The following is a 23,644-nucleotide window of genomic DNA, read 5'->3' on the forward strand; positions in this document are numbered from 1 at the left end:
GGAATGGGGACAAATTAATGGAGATTTTTATACATAGTGTAGCATTCCTCCATTAAGTTAAATTATTACTAAAAACAGTCAGCCTGGCCAACACCAACCATATTAAACAATTGCTAATTGTGTAAATATAAAAAAATATCAATTTGGCAGCTGTTTGGAAGATGGATTGGAATGAGGCAAGACATAACCAAGTAGAAAACTATAGAAATAGTTCAGGAAAGTAGTGATAAAAGACTTGAATTGGAATGGTGGCAGTGTAAGTGAAGAGGAGATAGATGTGAGAGGTTTTCTGTAAGTAGAATCAATTTGCAGTCAGATCTATGGAATGAGGGCAAAGGAGTCAAGGTTTGCACCAAGAATGTGAACCTGAGAGACTAGAAGTATAATAATACTCTCCATAAAAAAGGGAGTTTGGAAGAGAGATGGATATTAGAGGAAAGGTAATATAATGAATGGGACATTTTAGGCACAAAATAACCCATCCATGAAGTCTATTGATTCTTTGTTGCTCATTGTGTCCCAGCAAAAAACAAACAAACAAACAAACAAAAACAGATGGAGAAGAGGAGGAGATTGAAGGTACTTACTCACTATCCAGTGCTTATGAATGTAGTGTCTGCCCTGCTGAAGTCATGAGGTGATCTGAGGGGCTGTGAATGCCCTTCAGGAGGACAAGGTGAATTTTATCTATGCAAGTGTCTGGGCCACAGGTAAGTTAGAAATATTCTAGGTACCAGAGCAAAAAGGGAGAAGTTAGGAGCCATCAAGCTCTGCAACTGTCTATGGTGAGGACTGTGGAATGTGACTTCTCACTTCCAATTAAGTATCCTGTGGGGTCATGCTATAGTCCATCAAAGTCAGCTCTATTTTATTAGCCCTTTAGGGCTCATATCTTCCAAACTAACATTATAACTGACTTATAACTTGTTTACATTTTTAACATTTTCTAAATTTCCAGCTTTAAACATCTCTATTTTTACCAAGATTCTTCAAATTAAAAAAAAAACCCTTGCCTCAATCAAATGAAAAAATATTCAAAGGCAAAAATAATTGTAATAATAAACATAGTATTCCATTTTTTTTAACAAGGCAATGGGGTTAAGTGACTTGCCCAAAGTCACACAGCTAGGTAATTATAAGTGTCTGAATCTGGATTTGAACTCAGGTCCTCCTGCTCCAGGACCAGTGCTCTATCCACTGTACCACCTAGCTGCCCCCTAGTCAGACTTGTTTAGAGTCACTGGCTCTCTTTGGCTGCTTTCAAAGCCACCCTGGTACTGTGGTGGTGAATTAAACCTTGTTAAACATCATGGCCAGAGACGCCACACCTAACATGCCCCTAGAGATCTAAGTTATCTTAAGAATTCCTAGGTAGCCCTGAAGAAAGAAAGGATGAAAGAAAGAAAAAGGAAGGAAGGAAAGAGAGAAGGAAAGTGAGAGAGTGAGAGGAGAGAAGGAAATAAAAAGAAAAGAAAAAAAATTTCAACACTAGAAACTATAAGGATCAAATAACCTGACATTTCAACTACAGATCTACAACCAAGAAGTATATAAAACAAGTTCATTTTCTTTGCAGCAGACTGAAACTCTTTCCCTTATCTTTCACTTATCTTACATCTCAATATGTGCTTTGTAAACCTTAAGGTAGACAGCTATTATTACTGTTAATAACATAAATGTCAGTCACAATTTTTCTTATTTAACATGTACATTTTTAGGAACCATAATTTTCTACATTATTATTATGAGTTATTATTTATGAATGGTTACTAAAACACACTATCTTAAATTATTAAATTCCCCCTTTCCAGTCACAGCATTGTTGATCTTGGCTTACCATACACTTAACTCTTTTTAATTTTCAAAAAATGTTTGCTTTTTTAATTGATTGTTTTAATTTCTTAATTGAAATGAAGAACAGTACTGTCAAATCTTCTCTCCCCCCTAAGATTATAGATTCTCGCTAAGGTTTTTCATTACTTGGTGTTTTTTGAAGTATTTATTTAAAAGCTAGCATCTTTTACCTCCCACACATATGCTTTATCTTATTTCTTATCCATTTAGGATCATGTGACTTGTTTTACAAAAGCCCCAAGAGAAAAACAAACATCTAAATTAAACACACTTAAATAATGTCTGACTGTAAGAGATAAGTTTTGAATTTTTTCAGAGCCTATTTTGTTTCACCAGTTTGTTCATATGCTAGAAAAATTGTATAAAAATTTCACCAATAAAAGAACAACAATAATAACAAAAAACAATAATAACAATAATAACAAAAAACTCTTCCTAATGATTGTTCCCATCAAACAAAGATTTAGATTTACAAATATTTGTCCTTCCCTTTCCTTCTCAATATTCTTAATGAAACCATTTATTTTTATAATAGTTAATACTCATCAAAAAGAGGCTACTTGGGATAATGCATGAAAGACCAGTGTGTGTGTGTGTGTGTGTGTGTGTGTGTGTGTGTGTGTGTGTTTTATGTATATATAAACAAAATATACATATCATGCATTACATATCACATATCTCATTATTATGGAGATGGACCATATATCTCTTTGGACTCCTGATATTTATTGACACAGCTAAAATTCTGATAGCAGGATTTTTCCTACCCTAGGACTAGTTGACTAGAGAACATTAAATTTAAATTAAATTACTGGGGGGGAAAAATCAACTTTTTTCCAACCGCAACCTAGATGATGTTTTCTATATAACTAATAAGTAACAGTCACATAGAATGGACAGAAATTATCTTTTTTTTTTTTATCTCTTTTCACTAACGTACTTTCTCATAGGACTCTCACTTTGCATTTTATTCTATATTAGATAAGAGTCAATTTGGGCTAATGGAATATTTGGGAAATGTGATAATTGTTCTACAATACATTCTGTTTTCTTGTGAATTATACATTTTAAAGACATCCACCATTAAAGACTATTGAAAATCTATATCAAATACCAAATTCTAAAATAAGCATTGCTGAGTGAGATGAGCAGAACCATAAAAACACTTGTATACCCTAACAGCAACATGGGGGCGATGATCAACCTTGATGGACTTGCTCATTCCATCAGTGTAACAATCAGGGACAATTTGGGGCTGTCTGCAATGGAGAATACCATCTATATCCAGAGAAAGAACTGTGGAGTTTGAACAAAAACCAAGGACTATTAACTTTAATTCAGGAAAAAAACCACCTGATATCTTATTATCTGATCTTGCTATCTCTTATACTTTATGTTTCTTCCTTAAGGATATGATTTCTTTCTCATCACATTCAATTTGGATCAATGCATACCATGGAAACAATGTAAAGACTGACAAATTGCCTTCTGTTGGGGGGGCAGTAAGATTAGGGGGAAAAACTGTAAAAACTCAAAATAAATAAAACCTTTAAGTACAAAAAAATAAAGTAAGCATTGGTCTTGGAATCAGAAGACCTGGGTTCAAATGCTGCCCATGATACTTACTAGCTACATGACCTCCTGAAAAATCACTTGTCTGGACCCCACTTTCTTCCACTGCCCTATGAATAGGGAAACACTAGATGAGTTCTATGAACCCTTCTTGTTCGGACATCCTTAAGCCTGTGAATACTAGGAGAGGTAGGGATAGGAGGCTGTTAGCAATATCTTTTTTTAGAAAAGGATGAATTAGGTGGCCTGATTTTCTTTGGGTATGAGACTACATTTTATAAAAACAGGGGAAACATGAAGAACAGTGAAAGCTAGAAACTTTGGTCAGATTTTTCAACATAATAAATGAGAGCACAAAAGATGCCTCTTTTGTATGTTAAAAAAATTTTTAAGGCTACATTTTGCAAAATATCCCATAAAAATAAGCAAACAATAAATAAATAACATTGGACTTCATCTATTTAATGGTGCACTGTTTTTAAGGTAAGAAGTCTTATGACATAAAAAGGAGGCATTATAATAGAGTAAGAAGAGTAATGTAATCAATAGTAAGAGTAATCAAAAAGATCCGGAATCATATCTCACCTTTGATACTTCCTAGCTCTATGACTTCATATGGTAATTGAAAGAAAAGTGTTAGGCAACAAGGGCAAGATAGATCACTATTTATTATTATTATTATTATTATTATTATCATCATTATAATTATTATAAAAGAGTACACTAATATAGAACTTTAAATAAATAGACATACTATCCAATTGTGCTATTGCAATCTGGAAGTGAACTAGCAACACATGAGTGGAATAAACCTTTTCTTTTGATTGTCTTGAATTATTCTTTTGCATCAGGGCCAATGATTAGAATTATTTTCTATTTGCTAGTGACCTTCCCAACTGCCAACAATGAATATCTTTTATTCCTTTCATATTCTGGCACCATACCAACGATCCATCAAGGCATGTACCTATTTGGTGACCTTCCTGTCCTATTCCCAGTCATTTTCTTTAGGGCTAGAGAGTTTTCTAAGAAGTTAAACATTAAAATATTCTGTTAGTATGTTATAAAATGTGATTAGTTCACCAAATGAGAGTTGACTGTTGGTAAACAAAACAAAACAAAATATATGTAAGTAGTTATGACTGTATCAGTGTAGGAAACTCTCAATGTGGAAACTTTCTTCTAAGCATAGAATCTTTCGTCAGTAATAATAAAGTTGTTTACAATGTACAGTGCTTAAGTAATTTCTCCAGGATCATACATAAAGTATGAGGCAGAATTTGAACCCAGTTCTTCCTAACTCCAGACCTATTACTCTATCTACTACACTATACTGCCTCTCTTGAATGAAATGTAACTAAAAAATAAATTTTATATTTAATTTATGGAATAAAACAATAATTTCTATGATATAATAAAAAATAGAACATGATACTGCAAACCTATTGTGTATAACTTTCCTTTTCTTTTAAATATATAATAATGATATGTAATTTTTTTCTCTTTTACTTTTTCTTCCTCCCCCTCCCCATCCTCTTCCCCCTCCCCCATAGCATGCTCTAGAGATGGCTACCATTAGACCCAAACAATATATATAAAATTATTCTATACATGGTTCTATTTATTCTCTGGATACATATATCTTTCTTCACATGTCTTTTATTTTGAATTTGTGTACTTATATAATAATAGCAAAATAGCAATAATTTTCTTTAAGATCCTTAATCATTAATTAATCAAAAGGTTACTTCCCTAAAACAAATGAGCATTAATTCTGGTAGGAAACATCTGCCCCACGCAGTTTCATATTGAGAAAAATTTACTTCATTTCTCAACTAATGGAAGCAAGTAAGGAGGACAAGGATAGCTACAGTCTTATTTTAAACAATAGTCACTCACAGTGAGGTTCATATGGGGGTGGTGGATCTCCACAAGGTACACACTCCATGTCTTGAAAACCAACAAGCTTTGTCTTCCTGTAAAATCTAGAAAAGGAAGAAGAATTAATTTTTATTGTCTCTTTCTCCTATTAATAGATTCAAAAACAGATTTCTGCTAGAAAATATTGGATTCTTTTTATTATTAAAATTAATTCTATCATTATTCCAAATCAATACTAACTTAAATATTAAAACATAATTATAGCTCAGATAACCTACTATCAAGAAAACTCCATTCTGACCACTATGAAACACTTTACAGTTTCAATAAGACTTGCTGATCATAATTACACAATATCACACATTCTGACCCAATCCCAAATAGAAAAGGAAAAAAATAAAGAAGCTAATGGTTCCTTGCCTCTCCACTATAATTCATATCAAGTCTATTATGAAGGAAACTTTTGTAATATTCAAAATTCAGGTGGGGCAGCTAGGTGGTACAGTGGATAGAGCACTGGCCCTGGAGTCAGGAGGGCCTGAGTTCAAATTTGACCTCAGATATTTAATAATTGCCTAGCTGTGTGACCTTGGGCAAGTCACTTAACCCCATTGCCTTGCACAAAACAAACAAAAACAAAATAGAATTCAGATAATATTCTCCATAGCATCCATTATAATTAAGTCAAAAATACTATGAATTTGGACAATGTATCAAAAATATGCTTATGTGAATAAAGTTTCATTTGGGTTTAAACTAAGAACTTATCTAGATTGATGATTGCTAATTTTCACTATGCAAATCTGGCCATTTTTTTATTTCTGCTTTTGCTTTTTTTTTTTTTTCGGGGGCGCAGTAAAGGTGGTAGAATGAAAATCATTTCCCATGCCTCGATTTTACTGTCTAAAAATGGGATTAAGAAGACTATTACTCACTTCAGAAATGTAGTAAAGTGAATTGTCTTTTGTAAAACCTTTGAAATAGCTTTGGATAAAAGCCACTATATAAGTACTGCTTGCCTAATACATTAATGCTGTTTGAAAAGGACATAATATTCAAAATAATCACATAATTGAATCATGAAACTACATTTAAACATTTCACTGAAGTAAAAACTAGTGGTTTAAGCAGGGAGAAGAATGAGTTGGGGAATTTTGCTTATCTTCATTTTCCTCCTTTTCTCAGACTATTCATTTGGGCTCCATCCCCCACCCTCTACTTTTCCTCAGTCTATCTAACACATCTGTTCCATAATTTCTTAAAAGCACCTCCTAGCTAATTGATAATTTACCTCTCTCATCTGAAAAGTTTCCTCTTCCTTTCAATCTCAATCACCATATTTCCCTACCTAAGGTTTCGTTTTATACTTTTGCACTAAATTCTACCTCAATTTAAAAATGATTAAGACCATACATCTACATTTAAAAAAAGAGACACTCATGGCTAAAGTCTTGAGGAGATTAAATTCAGTAACTTTTTCAAGGAGTTTATATTTTTTTATAACCCTTCAAAGAACAATGTAGACAATAGAAAAGATTAGTTAGGTGAAGAGAATTTTTATTAAGGAATGAAGATCCCAAATGGGATCACATGAGGAAGAGGAACTGGAAAAAAAGGGGTGACAATCAACTGGGGGAGGATTGGTATATGGAATTATGGTATATGAAGGTAATGGAATACTACAGTACAATACAATATTAAACTACAGTACAATAAAAAATATAAAGAGTAAGGTTTTGAAGAACCTGGGAAGATTTGTAAGAGCTGATACAAAGTAAAGTAAACAGAACCAAGAGAATAATTTACATAGTCACAATCTTGTGAAAACAAGACTTTGAAAGACTGAAGAACTTTGATCAATATTATGATCAACCATGATTCCAAAGGACTGATGAAGAAAGATATTCACTTAATGAAAGAGGTGAGGGAGTAAATATATTGAATGACATATAATCTTAGACAAGACCAATACAGACATTTGTTTTGCTTGATTATGCATTTAATACAAGGTGTTTTTTCTTTTTTTTTTTCAGTGTGATGGAAGGTGGGAAAAATAAATGCTTATCTGAAAAAAAATTTACTTTCAAATTAGGAAAAGAACCAGAGGTATTTAACTTAGAAGAGTGGGATAGAGAAAGGTTATGATCGCCATCTTCAAAGATCTGAAAGGAAATAATACAGAATCTGGATTAAACTCATTCTGTGTCATCTCCAGAGTAGAGTAAGGATAAAAGTGAGGAGGGTATAGGTAGGCAAACTATTGAAAAACTAACAAATAAAGAGGACCCAAAGGGGAACAAAGTGATTTGAAAGGTGGTGGTTCTCCCTCACTAGAGGTCTTCAAACAAGATTTGAATAATCATTTTTCAGAGACATGCAGCACATGTTTCTATTCAGGTACAGGATGAACCACATGACTTCTGAGATCCTTTCTGACTCTAATTCTGCAAAGTTGATGTTGTAACTATAGAGCTGTCTAGGTTCATTAGTAAGAATATGGAGCTAGGAGTTTAGGAGGTGGGAATCTTTGTCCTGACTTGTTATACCCTGTTGATCATTTTGGTCATTTGACTCTTCTGGGCCTCAGTTTATGTGTAAAATGAACAATTTAGATTAAATTAACTCCAACTCTAATATTTCATATTTATAAGTTAGACTGAATTCATTCACTTATAAGTCATTATACCATAACTTCTAATTTCTGCGGTTTTTATATTAATAAAAATGAAAATATTAGAATAAATCCAAACAAATTGAGGTCATAAGGCTTTGAACCTTGCCTTCAAATTAAACTCCACCTAATTAAGTTTAAATCAAATGTTAATTAAGTGACTATTATATGCAAAATACTGTTCTAGGTGCTGGGGACACAAGACAAAAATGATGTAGATCATGTCCTCCTAAGTAGTTTTTTGGTGGGGAAAGGTTGTCTCTGTGTGTGTGTGTAGCATTTCTGAGTTAAAAGCAATTCAAGAAAATTATAAAAAGAAAGTTAACCAACTGGAAAAAGAGATGCTAAATCTTAAGGAAGAAAACAACTTTGAAAACTAGAATTGGGCAAGAGGAATCAAATGATATTAAAAGCACAAAGAAATACAAGGTAATTTCAAGTGAGACTAGAACTACCACCTGGTAGGATGAGGAAGGGTATCTTCCAGGAGGCAGCACCTGAGTAGTGCATTTGAGGAAGTTAAGGATTCAATGTAGTAAAGGTGAGGAGCAAGTTAATTCTAGTCATGGATTGCAATGTGCAATGATTAGCTATTAAAGCACAAAAGGACTACATGGCAAATCAATGAAATGACAAACCCAGTAAATCAAATCAATAAATACTTACTGAGCACCTTACACACACACACACACACACACACACACACACACACACACACACGTGTATGTATATATATATATATATATATATGCAAGACGCTGTTGAGGCCTCACAAAACTATAAGACATGGACTCTACACTCAAGGAACCTATAGCCTAATTCACAAGGTCATATTTAGAGCCATGACCTCATGTTATAGCTGAGAAACTGAGACCCAGAAGGTAACTTGCCAAAGGACACAGATCCTCTAATTCCCAATCTAGCACTGTTTATACAATATTGTAATGACACAAAAACATGACAAATAATTTAATAATTAATGTTAGTATATTGATTTAACATCAAATAAACTAAATGTTAATTGGTGTGTTAATTTAATAATGCAGTAAATAAGATAAGAGAGATATAATAGTATATTAATTTAATAATTGATAGATACCTAATTTTAGTTAACATTAGCCTATTAGTTTAATAATTAATAAAACATTAAATAATTTAAGAGTTAATATTGATAAATATAAAATTGAGACTTTTTTCAAAGGAAAAAATAGTTTTTTTAGAATGATGAGAAAACAGGAAAATTTAACTTACCCGGGTAAGCAATCCCCACAAATAGCGTCACTGGTGACAGAACAGTTGGCCTTCTGAAATCGGTTCACTAACGCACAATCCAGACAGGCTTTGCATTTCTGAAAGCCCCAGTCCTCCTTGAATCTGTGCGGCCTGCATGTCATACACTGTGCATCCTCCCCATAACCAAAGCCACATTCCTGTGGGGATTAACAAGCAATAGAAAACTATTCAGACATTGCAAGCGTGAATGAGGAGGGACTGCTGGGATGAAATGAAGACCTAGTATAATAATTACTGAGGGTAGGCCTTCCTAGATACAAAAGCAGTTCTTTCAGCAAGTTCAAATGTGTCTTCCACTGCTAATAATCTCTCTTACTTCTGTAAGTATACTTAGTCATCCACTTTATTCAAGAAACCACTGAGCATTTGAATAATAAAGGGCCGCAAGGACTCCCACTGGTACATTATTACTGGCTTATGGTAGAATTATTGCGCTTTCTTGTTTTCTAATTAAACCAGTCATGTGAATGTTCAGATTCTAAAGTGAATGGACTATTCAGTAATTCACTGGTAAAAGCATAAAAACAAGTACTTTGATATTAGGGTTCATATCTTGAGTGAAGAAAGATAATGGCATGCAAAATTTCACATGAAATTTGCATGGTTGCAAAAATAATCAAATATACAGTTAATAATAACTGAAAAAGTGTTACTTAAATTTTATTATCTAATTACATTAAACAACTTAATAAGTTCAAATTTTATTTAAAAAGGTATTCACATATTTCTTAAAATTACTTGCATTAGGGGAAGCTAGGTGGCGCAGTGGCCCTGAAGTCAGGAATACCTGGGTTCAAATCTGGTCTCAGATACTTACTAATTACCTAGCTGTGTGGCCTTGGGCAAGCCACTTAACCCCATTTGCCTTGTAAAAAAAAAAAACCTAAAAAAATTACCTGCATTATACAACTTATGATGAAAATGTATTGCAACTAATTTCTTAAAACTTCTGATTTGGATGACAAGAAAAGTGTTTCTATTTGTACTACATATTATAATCTTAAAAGGTTGAGGGATTGCAAGTTGAAACACTGAGATTGAGGTCATAGATAGGTGGCTAATTTAAAGGGGGTGTGGAGAAGAGGGGCCTTCATTTAAACTCTCAAGGCCTTAGATTCTTTATCTGCAGAATAAAGGGAGTGGAGATGTCTACAGTTTCTTGGAGTTTAAAAATTATATGATTTTATATCACATATTTATCTTTTCCCTAACTGAAATAATTTGACATTTTCTTACATATTCTAAATCAAGTTACCTAAAATGAATGAATTTTAAGGTATCTAATAACAGTTGATTACTTGCTAACCACTATGCTAAACCATAGGAATACTAATACAAAGGCAAAGATAGTCCCTTTCTCAAGGAATTAACATTCTTATGGGGAGATAACACATAGATAGGAATAGTGACACAACAAGGAGAATTTCATTTGGAAAGTTGTAGCACTGGCTCTCAATTCTTTTTCATCTCAGAATTCCATTATACTAAGGTACCCAAAGAACTATTCTTTATGTGGGTTATATTTATCAATAGTAACCATATTAGAAATTAAAACTGCTATTTAAAAATGTTTATAAACTTCATTTAAAATAACAGTAATGAAATATTACATGTAAGACAAATAACCTTTTTTATGAAAAGTAACCATTTTCATAAACAAAAAGTTTAGTGATGAGTGATTTTTTTAAATTATTTGTTTTGGTGGCTAGGTGGTGCAGTGGATAGAGCACCGGCCTTGGAGTCAGGAGTACTTGGGTTCAAACCCTACCTCAGACACTTAATAATTACCTAGACATGTGGCCTTGGGCAAGCCACTTAACCCCATTGCCTTGAAAAATCTAAGAAAAAAAAATTATTTATTTTTCTAACTATATGTACAGATAGTTTTCAATAATTATTTTTTGGATAAGATCTTGCATTTTTCTCCCTTCCTCCCTCCTTGACAAACTAATCTAATATAGGTTATACATGTATAACTTTGTTAAATATATTTCCATATCAATCATGTTAAAAAAAGAATCAGAAAAAAAGAAAAAACATAAGCAGGAAAAAAACAAAATATAAAAATAATTTTAAAAATTGAAAACAGTATGCTTTGGGCTACATTAAGATTCCAAAATTCCTTCTATAGATGTGGATGATATTTTCCATCACAAGTCCTTTAGAATTGTCTTTGATTATTGTACTGCTGAAAAGGGCAAATCCATCATAATTGATTATCACACAATATGACTATTAAGATGTACAATGTCCTTCTGGTTCTGCTCACTTCCCTTAGCATCAGTTCATAGTATGCCTTTCTAGGCTCATGATTTCTCACAGAATAATAGTACTCCATTACATTCATATCCCACAATATGCTCAGCCATTTCCCAATTGATGAGCATCCCCTCACTAATTCTTTGCCATTACAAAAAAAGAGCTGCTATAAATATTTGTCCATGTGGGTTTTTTTTTACCCTTTCTTATGATCTTTTTGGGAAATATACCTAGAAGTGACATTGCAGGATCAAAGGGTAAACACAGCTTTATTGTCCTTTGGGCATAGTTCCAAATTGCTTTCCAGAAAAGATGGATTAGTTCACAACTCTACCAACAATGCATTAGTGTCTCAGTTCTCCCACATCACTACAACAGTGATTATTTTCCTTTTTAGTCACATTGGCCAATTTGATAGGTGTGAGGTGGTACCTCAGAGTTGTTTTACTTTGCATTTCTCTAAATAATAATGTTCTAGAATTTTTTCCATAGTTTAAATTTCTTCATTTGAGAACTACCAGCTCATATCCTTTGACCATTTCAAAATTGAGCAATGACTTGTATTCTTCCAAGTTTGATTCAATTCTCTATTTTAGAAATGAGTCTTTTATCTTCAGAAATATTAGCTGTAAAAATTGTTTCCCAGCTTACTCATTCCTTTTAATCTTGGTTGCATTGATTTTATTTGTGCAAAATCTTTTAATTCAATGTAATCAAAACTAGCAATTTTGTATTTTGTAATATTCTCTTTTTTCCTATTTTTCTGGCAAGGCAATGGGGTTAAGTGACTTGCCCAAGGTCACACAGCAAGGTAATTATTAAGTGTCTAAAGCTGGATTGAACTCAGGTACTCCTGGCCATTGCTCTATCCACTGCACCACCTAGTTGAGCCATGTAATATTCTCTATGCCTTGTTTGGCAAAAACTTCTCCATTTCTTTCCATAGGTCTGGCAGATAAACTATTCCTCATTCTCCTAATCGACTTGTTGCATCACCTTCTATGTCTAAATCCTATACCCATTTCAATCCTATCTTGGTTTAGGATGTGAAATATTGGTTTATACCTAGTTTCTCCCATACTATTTTCCAGTTTCCTCAATCAATTTTTGTTAAAGAATGAGTTCTTATCCTAGAAGCTAAAATCTTTAGGTTTATCAAACTGTAGATAACTATAGTCATTTTTTGTTCTGTTTCTTTTGTACCTAATCTATTAAAAGTAGCATTTTTTAAAGCCTGTTTTTGTTTAATATCTGGCTTATTAAAATCCAGTTTGGTTCTCATATTTTTCTGCATTCACCCTATTAAGATATATTTTTGGTTAAAGTATATGACGACTGGGGGTGACGATCAACCTTGATGGACTTGCTCATTCCATCAGTGCAACAATCAGGGACAATTTGGGGCTTTCTTCAATGGAGAATACTATCTGTATCCAGAGAAAGAACTGTGGAGTTTGAACAAAGACCAAGGACTATTACCTTTAATTTAGAAAAAAAAAAACCTGATATTGTCTGATTTTGCTATCTCTTATACTTCATGTTTGTTCCTTAAGGATATGATTTCTCTCTCATCACATTCAATTTGGATCAATGTATACCATGGAAACAATGCAAAGACTGACAAATTGCCTTCTGTGGGGGGTGGGGGAGGGAAGTAAGATTGGGGAAAAATTGTAAAACTCAAAAATAAATAAAATCTTTATAATTAAAAAATAAAATAAGATATAAGATAAGTCAGTCCCACGCAAATACATAATTGAAAAGAGAATTTTAATAGGCAAATAATGTACTAGCATTATTATTAAAACAGTTTTGACCTCGCAGACTCCCTGAAAGGGTCTTGGGAACACCCTGGGACAATAATTTGAGAACCACTGAGTTAAAAAGATGGTAAACAGAGTCACAAAGGAATAGGCTGACACCCCTTTTTTTGGAGAAAGCCATCTAGACTAGGTCCCTCCACTTCTCTCATTTTCTCCTTAATCCTCTGTAATCTGACTTCAAACATCATCATTTAATTAAAACTGATCTTTCCAAAGTTACCAACTGGGTCTCTCCCTTCTCTGATTCATCCTTCCACTCAGTAATGGAAGTAATTTTCAAGACAGTTTAAATTCTACCTTCTAAGGGAAGCCTAGCCTAGTCCCCCAGCTTCTATTGCCTTCCTCTCTGAAATGATTTTTCCAATTATTCTCTATGTGTTTTGTATGTCCTTAGTTATTTTCATATTTGTCTCCCTATGAGAAAATGGGGCTCTTTGAAGGCAGGAACTTTCTTTGTACCCTTATTGTTTAGTAGACTACTTAGCCTATAATGACAGCCTGGTAAACTCTTGTTGACAATGTGAGAGTTGAGTTTATCATGGTTCTCAAAGAAGAAAGCATAGGGAGTGGAAGGGGATTGGGACAAGGAAATAAATGGTGACTGGAGCCAGGTATTGAAGTTGTAGATGACTGAGACAACTACCAGTCTGGACAGTGGAGCCCTAGGCTGGAATTTAGTGAATAACAGGGTTCAGAGTACATGGCATGACCCTGAATAAGGCAGTTGCCCTTTCTGTATCCCAAGTAACTCTAAGACTATAAACTGTGGAGCAAGTGACTACTGGCAAAGGTCAAGGAAGTTTTCTCACTAGGAACTTCCTGTATTAACTAAAATCAAAGTTCCAGTAAAAAAAACCACTACTAACAAGAAGAATATAGAGTGGTTCAAAATGGAGCACATCTGGGCATGATGCATGTTTTGAACTTGATTTCATTAGAGGAAGATTATTTCAATCTAATTTTAATTGGAACTAGGATGAGAATATTACAAGAGAGACAACAGTTGAATTCCTTCTTTTCCTTAGATTTTTCACACTTTGTCCTTTCTTGTATCCTTTTAAAATACCTATTCACCATTACACTAAATTGTTTTTTGCTCCTATTTTTTTGAGTTCTAATGTATGCTTTTTATACCTGTCTCTACCCTTCTCATCATCAGATCATGTTGCTTTTCTATATTCTTCACTAACAGTCTCTTATCTGCTTTTAATATGCTATGGATATATTATATGCCCATGTTTCCAGTCTATGCTTGACAATGCTCGATGAGCTCCCTTTAGCTTAATTCAATAAGCAATTATTAAACACTTACTTGGGTAACCAGCATTGTATTAGGTTCTGGGGAATATATTGAAATTAAAAAAAAAAAAGAAACAGTTCCTACCCTCAAGGAGCTTACATTTTATCAGAGGAGAAAACATGTACATAAAAACTATAAAATAAATTCTATAAATAAAAAGAAAATGTATGAATATGAATATAAAATGTAAGAGATATAAAATATAAGATGAACACACATAGTAAATTACTAGGAGGCCCTTGAAGCCAGGGGGATCAGGGAAGGTTTCCTGTAGAAGCTGCAGGTTTAAAAGAAACAAGGGATTCTAAGAGACAGAGATACTTTCCAGGCATGGAAGATGACCATCACAAAGGCATGGAGATCAGGTGTCATATGTGATAAATAGAAAAAGCGTCAATATGTTTTCCACTGGTGCCTGTTCCAAAACTCCCAGTTGAAGGTAAAGTTAATATCTGTAGTAAATAGTTTCTGACTGAAGGCTTAAAGATTCTCCTAAAACAAAAATCTAGGTTTTGAGACCTCTAATTTGGGATCTTCAGCAACCTTCTTGCTCACTTAGATCATCACATGAATTCTATGTTACTGAGATAAATAATGATATGATTTTCATGCCATCTTTAGCCTATTGTTTTTGCTATTAACTGCAGAAATAATGTTTATAACTTTGGTCAGCTTTAAATTTGGCCAAATTTTTAAAACTTAAACAATTTCTTGGCATAAATGTCTCACATTGGGCCTTGATTATGTGGATATTATCTTAATATTTCAGACAAAGCTTCATCTGCCTTTCTGTTGCCTGGTAGTGGATTTATTTTCCAGAGGCTAGGACTAGGGTTGTATGTACCCACTAATTTTCAGGGAGTGTTTAAAAAAATTTCAAGAGGATGACAGTGGAAGCCTGGTGTAATTTAAAAGTACCACCACAACCACCACTATCACCACCACTACCACTTTAAAAACATAATCCAGCTGGCAGATCATAAAATTCTGGGAACTCTATGTAGCGCCTGTTCAACCCAATCCCATAAATCTTGAAAAGACTAGGATTTCAGAGAAGTTGTTTCCAATTATCCAAAGAAGTAAATTATAGTGTGTTGGATATGATTATTTGGGGCACAACAAAGAAAACTTATCAAAGCATTTAGAACTTATAGACTTGATCTGTCACATTTCTGATGCGTCATAAACATCAGAGTTACTGTAATTACTTTAGATGCCTCTAATAAAGTAAACAGCATATAAATATTAAATTGCTTACAATATAAAAATTTAAAACACTTTAATGTCTTTGATATAGACTTTTTTTTTAGGTTTTTGCAAGGCAAATGGGGTTAAGTGGCTTGCCCAAGGCCACACAGCTAGGTAATTATTAAGTGTCTGAGACCGGATTTGAACCCAGGTACTCCTGACTCCAGGGCCGGTGCTTTATCCACTACACCACCTAGCCGCCCTTGTCTTTGATATTCTTAATAAATTAAGTAAAACTATTGGTCAAAGGTGCTTTAAAATTCATCACAGTAGAATCAAAAAGTAGCTGGGAGATGTGAATCACAAAGAATGGAAGGGAAATAAATAGGAAAACAAGATTTTTAAAATAGAGTACAAAAAGAAAAAAAAAAGATCGCAGTGTGTTCTACCCTTTAGACCAAAAGGACTCTAAATAGCATATCTGTAGCTTTTGCATGTAAAATCAGCAGACAAGTAAGTGTAATTCTTAGAAATGGTTTCTTTCAAAATGTCATGATCTCCTTAAATGACCTATCCCTTTTGCATTTCAGGTCATTAATTTGATGTTAGACTTCAAAGGTAGTAAAAGTTTTAAGCAAAGAATCTAATCTAAAATTGTCTAGTGTGAGACTCTTAATCATATGATATTAAATTATCTATTTGTCTTTCACTAAATTGACCAACTGTTGCTCTGAAAAACAGTAGGTTGCCTTAGTGGCACATCAATTGTTCTAAAGAATCTGAGTTTCTGAATTGCTTCTGGGAAACTAGGTTAATGAATGAACTCAATATTTTTTGGTAAAAACTGCTCTTTTACCAGTCCTCTGTTGGATTTTCTGTAAAATAATTTCATACCAGCAGAGATGGAAGGCAGAACATGATGCAGAGCTGCACATGCAGACTCTGAGTCATATTATTCAGTTAGGTTTTACACACACACACACACACACACACACACACACACACAAACACGCATGCACTCCTTCCCATCCTCATCTTACTTCAAGATTCAGCTCAAATTCTACCTTTGATAGGTCCTCTCCATCCTTTTCTGAGATTATGTGTGTGTGTATCCATCCATCCATGCAACTATCTATGACAGTTAGCTGGCAAGTAGATAGAGGGTCAGCCCTGGAGTCTGGAAGACCTCTATTCAAATATAGTTCTCATACACTCACTAGCCATGTGAACCTGAGCCTCAGTTTTCTCATATGTAAAATGAGCTGGAAAAGGAAATGGCAAACTACTCCAGTATCTTCACTAAGAAAACCCTAACTGAGAACACAAAGAGTTAGATATAACTTGAAATGACTCAACAACATATATATCTTTAATAGACAATTATTTAGAATGTGAGTTCAGTGAAGATAAAACCAGTGATTTTACCTTTTTCTGTATCCACATCACTTCTCTAAGTTCCTGGCATGTAGTGTGCACTAATTAAATGCTTGTTGGCTAACTTCTTATGAACAGCTTCCTTCTGACCTTGACATAGACTCAAGAGTTGGTGAGATCCAACTGCCTCATTATATTCTCAATCTTGTAACCCCACTGAACTACTAACTCACCAAGAGTTTTCCTAAACTAGCCACAATCACTCTTTTGTCTTTTCTCCCTTCTCAAATACAACAATGAATGCAAAAGCTTGTATACAGTAACAATAATCTAGAGTTGGAAGAGACCTTGGAGTCCATCTTTTACAACATTCTTATCTTATAGATGAGGAAAATGAGGCCCAGAGAGGCTAAGTAATTTGCTCAAGATCACATAGATGGATAGTCAGTGGTTGAACTTGGGTCCTATAACTCTCAGTTCCTTTCCACTGCAACAAGAGATATACCTTTGTCCTTTCACTGTAGATAAGGCACAGAGTAGCTGAAAGATCCTCACTGAACAGCAATAACCCACAGTCTGGAACTTCGGGACTAGTGAGTGGTCTAAAGTAGTCTTTATTTAGTCATGTCCTGAAGTATAAAGTTTGTTCACAAAATTTGAAAGTCAAATAATCAATTTCATATTTGGATCTAGTAAGAGTTATTGGTAGATGAAATTTAGAGTATCAAAATGAAAATCATAAATTAGATTCATGTCAATGGTATCTAGAAATTGACTCTCCTTCTAATAAAATAGCCCAAGTTCAGTTTGTAAGATTCTGGAGGTTTTTGCTGTTGTTGTTTTGTTATTACTGCTATTGTTTTTAGAAAACTTAAAAGCTGGAGCTTGTTAGTAGCTGCCAAACATCATTTATCCCCATCAAATATAATTGAGCATAAGTAAAATGAACAACACAATTAAATGGTGGGAGTGAATAGCTTTTATTCCTACAAATTGCATTAACATTTTTCTTGCATCTCTTTACATGAACAAAAGTTACTTCCAAGAGAAGTAAACTGAAAAAGCACGGAGATAGCCATTCACCTATGTGGGAAAAGAAATGATGTTGTTTTTAAGAGTTAATTTTTCACATTAACAAAAGTTATCCCATCAATTGGTTAGAAAAGTTTACTTTGAAAACAGTGCCAAAGAGTCAAAGCCCAACTGTTTCCAGTGGTTCATGCAAAAACTAGTTTTCTGATTTACGGCTGGAAGATGCTCATGTTAAAAACACACTGTTGGCACTTAATACAAAATGGAATAGTTGCTGAAGAGGCACAGTCATGGCTGGGCAAATTCTAGACAGTGAAAATTAAAAGTCTAATGTGGTTACTTTAAGAAAACAATATCATGCTCTCCCACAAATCCCCAAGTTTTGTTTATTTTCTTGAATTGAAAGGAAGCCCAATGCTTCCTCAAATCTCTCCAACTCATTTATGGACAAAGTTGCACAAAATATATGTGCTAGTTACGGAACAATTTATCCATCTTTTCATATTTCTAATCTTTAGACAAACAGAATCATCAGATGTACTATTACCAAAAAGAAAAAATTCTTAATGATTGATTCTATAAATTATAATAAACTATAGGGCAGGTAGGTGGCATGGTAGATAGAGTGCTAAGCCTGGAGTCAGATAGACTCCTCTTCCTGAGTTCAAATCCAGTCTCAGACACTTACTAGCATTGTGACCCTGGGCAAATCACTTAACCCTCTTTGCCTCAGTTTCTTCATCTGTAAAATAAACTAGAGAATAAATGACAAATCATTCCAGTATGTTTGCCAAGAAAACCCCAAAGAGTGGACGTGATTGAAAAATGACTCACACTTCAAGTAGATAGGAGAAACACTACTCTAATATGGAATTTATTAGCTAAACTATACTTCACTGGCCCAAAAATTTGGAATGTATTTTTCTAATAACAACAGTATAGTTTGATTATCACTTTTAAAAAGCACTATCAGTTGGCTTCTTAGAAAACTTCATTTCTAGAAGAGGCAGCATGACATAGTCAGTCAATAACCATTTATTAAGCACTGATTTCATTCTAGATTCTATGCTAAACTCAGAGAATACAAAGAAAAGAAAAGTATATGGAATCTGGAGTGAGAAAAACTAGGGTTCTAATCCCAACTGATACTAACTAGCTAGAAACCCCCTAGATAAACCTCTTCACTTATCTAAGTCTTAGTTTTGTCCTCTGTAAAATGGGGATAATGTCAGCAAAATGCCTATCTAAAATTGTTATTCTAAAGAAACTGCTGTGAAAACTTTTAAGTGTTGTTTAAGTGAATTATATAGACCTAGTCTTTAAATGTGAACCTAATTAATTATGTAATTATTGTGATATGGAAGTCTTTCTGAATTGTCATTGAGTTAGTTTCTAAAGAAAAGGTCTTCAGCAAGAGGCATCATCAGAATGAGAAGCTGACCTTAAAGATCTATTGAAAGTACATTGAATAGGGGTGGCTAGGTGGCACAGTGGATAAAGCACTGGCCCTGGAGTCAGGAGTACCTGGGTTCAATCCGGTCTCAGACACTTAATAATTACCTAGCTATGTGGCCTTGGGCAAGCCACTTAAGCCCATTTGCCTTGCAAAAACCTAATAAAAAAAAGTACATCGAATAGAAAAGGAAGAGTGCAAAGACACACAGTAGTTGCAAGATTTTGGATTTCCCCCAATTTGTCTTCCTCAACTTGCATAGACAGAGCAAGGGTTTTTTTAAATATGAAAACCTTGGAAACTCTTTTTGGTTTTTTGTTTTATTTTTAAGTGTATATCAAAGTAGTTATTTTCTTTGTAGTCCTATGAATTCTTATTTTATGCATTTAAAAATATTCTGAGATGCAGTCCAAAAGCTTGACCACATTGCCAAAGGAGTTAAAGACATGAAGAAAGGTTAGAAATCCCAAGTCTAGGGACATTTTAAGAAGTAGAGTCTATAACAAGAGACAGTAAAGAAAATAAGAAAATTAGAAAATTCCAAAATGGGAAGAAACCATTTGCCCAAAGTAAAATGCTAAAGGAGGAAGATATGCAGGATTTAACGTGTGTCTCCAAGAAGTCACCAAAACAAGAAAATCTCTAGCCAATTTTGGGAGAACTTCAAGGTTTGCTAAATGATAAGAAATACCTTTTGAACTTGTACAACTGTGTAAGCCAGAATATACATTCCTCAAAGTACTTTTTTCATAATTAAAAAAATATTAGAACTAGTAAAGATTAATGATTTAAATAATCAAAAAAAGAAAAGTTTTGGAACCAGGAACTGCTGCTGAGATTTCTTTCTATATACTAACTGAAAAGAAATGAGGAGAGGTATCGGAAAAAACCACTGACCATGAAGGGTAATGGGATATCAAAGCTCCCACTTCCTCCAGAGAAGGATGGTATATCAGTAGCATTAAAAAAAAAAACCACCAAAGCTGTTGCTGAGAACCCTAAAGGCAGAGAACCAAGAGTAAGAATTTAATCCTGGACAACTTGAAACAAAATAAAGACTTGAAAAACTTCCAAAGAAAATAATAATTAGAAGTAATAAAACCACAGATGGAAATTTTAAATATACCTAGCTCTCACCTGGATCACATTTATGACCTATCTTTAAGCTATAGGCAAAAACTTTGAATTAAAAAATAACCAGAGTGTAAGTAATTGTAAGCAAAAAAAGCTGATGCTACTATAGATAGAGAAACATGGCCTAGGACAAGAAAACAAAGCAGAGAAAATAACTTATTCTGTTAGCTTTCCACGTTGTCTGAAATGTGCTGTCTTTTTCATGTCAAAGTAGCTTTAGTTGTGGGACTAAAGTAATTGGATCCAGTACTTCCACTTTCCCATAAATTACTTAAAGATGCTGCTGTTTACTGTACTTTTTAGATTCAAAACACTTAGCTTAACCATAATCTTAAGCTTCAATCAAAAAGTTAAAAGAGTTCTCTCTTTTTGTACTTCATAAAAAGGAAATAAGACCTCTCTTTTAATAATATATTCAGTTTTCTAAGTAAAACTCTCCTCTAGAATGTTATTCATGGAGTCATTTTTTAAATCATAAATTTAAAAGATGAGCAGAAATTATAAAACTGCTAAGCAGGTAAGGCTTACTTTTTAAATAAGAGGACATCCTTATACATAAAGGATGAAAGTAATAATCAAATTAAATAGAACAGACCTATTATTTTACCAGCATAAAAATATTTATAAAAAAGTTATATACAGTGGTTCCTAATGAGGAAGAGAGAAGAAAAATGAACAAATTCATTAATTATAGTTGATTTATTTTCTTTAGAGTGATTAATGAAAATCTTTTACCTTGATTTTAGTTGACTAGTAAATAAAAGTCATATTTTGCATTTTCTCAATTCTTTGAATTTCATAATTTTCATTTAATACCAAGAAGCAGGGGTTACTTACCATTTTAATTTATTAAGGACAGAAACCAAGAAAATTAAATAATTATTTTTTGAAGAGTAGACATGAAGTAAAAATAATTTATGGACTTATTAATTACTTCAGTTTTGACCTTTAACTTTGACACATGCATTTTTAATTGCTTTATATCAATTATGAAGCCCATGGAATCTAACATTGACGACAGAATCCATAGAGACTCTTAAAAAGACACTTCTATATGAAGTATAGCACTGTATCCCAAGAAATACATGTGATAATATGGAATATAATTATGCATTCTAATGAAACCTAAGACTGAATAACTTTAAAGTTGTTATTGTTTTGACAAGACATAGGAAAAGAAAACAAACCTTTCTCATCCAATTTTGTTGCTTCCAAAAATAGAAAATGTTAGTAAATATTCCACCTTTCTCTCTGTCTCTGTCTCTCTGTGTCTATCTGTCTGTCTGTCTGTCTCTCACTCATTCTACAAGTTGATATGGCTAAAGAACTCATCACCTCAAATTATCTCTGTTTCTATTTATTCTGGTCCTTGGAAAGTCCAAGATACAGAGAGAATGAATTGGATCAGACTCAAAGATTCTCCAGGAAGCATGGTAGAGCCAGTTTGGGTTTGTGCTCTGTAGATACAATCTTCAAGAATCCAAGAATCATTTCTTTGTCATGACAAAACACTGAAGTAGAACTTTAAGAATATAACATTATAAAAGTTCCAGAAATTACAATGATTTCGCTTTTTGCAATTTCTACCCTAAAAAATTACACAACAACTTGCTTGCCATTTAAGTTTTCATTTTAAATAAAAGAATACATTTAGCATGGATATGTATGGAATTTTATAAAATACAAAATTGTAATTTTTCAAATATTATTATTTTATTCCATAATGAGTGAGATAATAACTGAGTGAAGCATCCCTCATGGTTTCAATAAGTCTTCCCTTCTCCCCAAAGCCACATCAGCAAGAGTTGTAGTTTCCATTTTCCCAAGGTCAGGTGATAACAAAAATTATACAGCACTGTGCTGATTGACCCCCCCCCCCCAATATGGAAGGATACACAATTATCTCTCTTTGATAGGGTAAACTTGAATCTGAATAATTATGCAAATAGGGCTTGAAAATGCTTTAAAATTAGCTAGATAATGTTGGAAAAACTGAGAGCCAAGCTATCTAGCTAATAGTGGGCTAGGGGCTGGGGACTGCTTTAGGGACTGGGATAAAATGGCCTTGCCCACCTACATACTTTGCACTCCACCTAGAACTGTAGCTCATTTTATGAAGGTTCTGCCCTCTTCTTGAGAAGAGAAGAACAAATAAACTGCTTTTTGTTCTCTGATCCGGGTCTTCTGATTATTCTGTTTAAGGAGAACCAATGCTGTAGCTGTAACACATGGTTCTGATCCCACACAATATGACAACTGATCAAATATGAAGTTGCTGGAATTTCAAAATTTCATTATGCTTCTTTAGAAGTTTTATATCAAAATTTTCTAAAAATATTTAGAAGTAAAAGATAGTAAATCAATTAAAATTGTAAATTTGAATTTTTTAGGTTTTATTTCTGCCAACTGTTTCTGATATCTTAGATGTAAAATTTGTCATCATACATATTTGAGACAAAAGATATCTGTCATAGTCAACTACTTCCTTTCTGATTCTAAGTGAATTGTTTGTACAAAACTTTCCAGTTTTATATAAACAAAAATGTCTATGTCATTTTTTTGTAATTGCTTATATTCTCCATTTAATAAAAAATCGACCCTCTATCAATCAGTCAAGCATTTAAAAAGTGCCTACTTTTTTGCCAGGCATAGTTCTAAGTACTAGAAGTATAAAGACAGACAAAGAGACTGCTCTTGAGGAGTTCACAGTCTATTGGGAAAGATAATATGAAAACTACTCTGTACAAATAAGCTATACATAGAAAAAGTAGGAAATAATCAAAAGGTACATAATGCACTTATATTTCAAT

At 33.4% G+C, this 23,644-nt stretch overlaps 1 protein-coding gene across 1 annotated transcript in view; it reads right to left on the reverse strand.

Moving 5' to 3' along the window:
- Nucleotides 1-23,644, reverse strand: part of TNFRSF19 (TNF receptor superfamily member 19) — a 97,690-nt gene that overhangs the window by 68,570 nt on the left and 5,476 nt on the right. Inside the window, 2 exon segments of the mRNA XM_074213300.1 lie at nucleotides 5,326-5,411; nucleotides 9,230-9,408. Coding sequence (XP_074069401.1) covers nucleotides 5,326-5,411; nucleotides 9,230-9,408 — 265 coding nt within the window.

The sequence above is a fragment of the Macrotis lagotis genome, chromosome 1 (genome assembly GCF_037893015.1).
Source record: "Macrotis lagotis isolate mMagLag1 chromosome 1, bilby.v1.9.chrom.fasta, whole genome shotgun sequence".
NCBI lineage: Eukaryota > Metazoa > Chordata > Mammalia > Peramelemorphia > Peramelidae > Macrotis > Macrotis lagotis.